The 2270-nt window shown below is 24.1% G+C and overlaps 1 protein-coding gene across 1 annotated transcript in view; it reads right to left on the reverse strand.

Moving 5' to 3' along the window:
* Positions 1 to 1127, reverse strand: part of LOC102671505 (DNA-binding protein RFX7) — a 10613-nt gene extending 9486 nt beyond the window's left edge. Inside the window, exon 1 of the mRNA XM_006623320.2 lies at positions 367 to 1127. Coding sequence (XP_006623383.1) covers positions 367 to 707 — 341 coding nt within the window. The 5' untranslated portion in view covers positions 708 to 1127. The remainder of the gene's footprint in view (positions 1 to 366) is intronic.
* Positions 1128 to 2270: the final 1143 nt, after the last annotated feature.

Consider the following 2270-nt stretch of genomic DNA (forward strand, 5'->3'; position numbering starts at 1 on the left):
TTAAATAACTTTAATTTTACAATTGCTAATAAATAAATCATTAATAAAAAAATATATATAATTATAAAAATATATATAAATTAAATTGAATAATTCTCTAAATTGCAAAATAATCGAATTAGTTAAAAAACAATATGTATAAAATTAAAAAACATTTATGTATATCACATAAAAAATCTAATAATTTAAACTTTTACAATATTTCGTTTTAATATAAAGTTTAAAATACAAATTATAATAAAAATTTTTAAAACTTATTAAAAGAAAAATAAATGAAAAAATGAAAAAGCAAAGGAATAGAAAAGAATGAGAAAAAGGAGAAAATGAAAAAAAGGAAAGAGAAAGAGAAAAAACAATTGAATTAACCTGATGCTATCTTCGATCATGAGCCGAATTTTGTCGTACTTAGTAGTTGTGCTATGATTTGCCAGGGCCGTGAACTTGGCCGCGATGATATCTTGAAGTAGGTCGTCGTCGTGGAAGCCGTTTGAAAATCTGCCGGCAGCCGGTCGCTGACTCGACTGTATTTGCTTATTAGTATCATTAGTGCCAGTACTGATGCTACCATCACCATTTTCAAGCGAAACATCAGTTCGTTCTTTCTTAATTCGCCTGCCGTCGAACGCACTTTCGTCGACATTAAGCTCGATTCTTGCGGATGGTTTGCTGACGCAGGGCTTCGTTTGATCATGGTTATCAGTACTCATCGTACCCCGTCAGCGGAGGCGCTTCAATTATGTATATAAAAATTTATCACCTCCCGTAGGACAACGCGAGTACCCTACCATTTTGTCAGAGTCAGCTGGACTACTTGTTAACATTGCACTCCCGGTGATTACACATAAGCGCCATTCGAGACCCTCCACTCGCGCGAACCGACAAGTTGCCGAAGCGCATACAATATGAAAATAACCATGAATCCGTCATACCGATCTCACGTGCAACATTTTATCCATTCTTTTTGGCATAGTTCATTTTGACGGAATGCACTTATGCGCAACCCATGACGAACTTAAATCGTAGGATTTGTGGACGGTCTATTAGGCACGGAAATCCGAGCACTTTGCGCGTTCTTCAATCGTCATAGATCTTGCACTTTGTCTTATGAGTACATCGCTTTATGTCGCTTTCTCCTATGCTTTAAGTTGCGTTTTCATTGAATTCATATTTCTTTAAAAATAATAATCATTGGTAGATTCTTTTCTTACAAAGCAGAATGAATTTACATTTTCGAAATATATATATTATGTATTTTATTATTAAAAATTTATACAATTTTTTATTTTATAAAAATTAAAATTTAACAATAAAAATATATATTTTTTTAGATTATAAAAAATATATTGTAATTTTGTCTTTTTTATTTCTAATTTTAATATTACATTTATTATTGGATATTTATAATTGAATATATATATTTATTAATTTATATATTATGATTGTAAAAATATCAAGTAAAATAATACGATTGATTAGTGAACACATTAAAATTAATATTTTAAGAAAAATTATTTATATTTTTTCAATAAAAAAATATTAAAATAAAACAATATTGTAGTATTATATGATATAAATTATAATAATGTTATATCAATAATAATTTTTAATAAATTATATGTTACTCATGTATGATCGAGATATCGAAACAAATAGAAGAAAAATTATAGCTAATATCAAGAATAAATACCTAAAAATTCACATATAAATAAAAGGTAAAATTAGAATATAGAAAGTAGAATTATTTCATTGATTTCGTAATATTGAATTGTTAAAATTTTAATTAATTTTTCTCATATATTATATTTAACTATTTCCATATTATATTTAATTTCATTATTAAGTATGTAGTATTAATAAATTTCATAATTACAATCATATACTAGTAAATCATAATTTATTATTTATTTTTTTATTTTATAAACTTTTCAATGTAATTATTTTTTTATTTTTCACTAATTACTATATATATATATTGTATATATATACATGTATTTTATATTATATTATATTTTTTATTAAATCGTTTTGATCTATAGAAAATGAAAATATTATAATTATTTTAAAACTTAATTTTGTTAAAAAAAATAATTATTATAAATATGTAATAAAAATTTGAGAAGTTAATTTATATTTATATTTAATTGTAAATAATGGTAATATTGAAAAATTGATATATTAATATTATCAAAAATTATTAGCATTTAATCATTAAATACTAAAAATTCTAAAAAAAATTCTCTCTTTTCTCTCTTTCTTAATAAATACTATAT

The sequence above is a fragment of the Apis dorsata genome, unplaced genomic scaffold (assembly GCF_000469605.1).
Source record: "Apis dorsata unplaced genomic scaffold, Apis dorsata 1.3 scaffold_883, whole genome shotgun sequence".
Classification (NCBI taxonomy): Eukaryota; Metazoa; Arthropoda; class Insecta; order Hymenoptera; family Apidae; genus Apis; species Apis dorsata.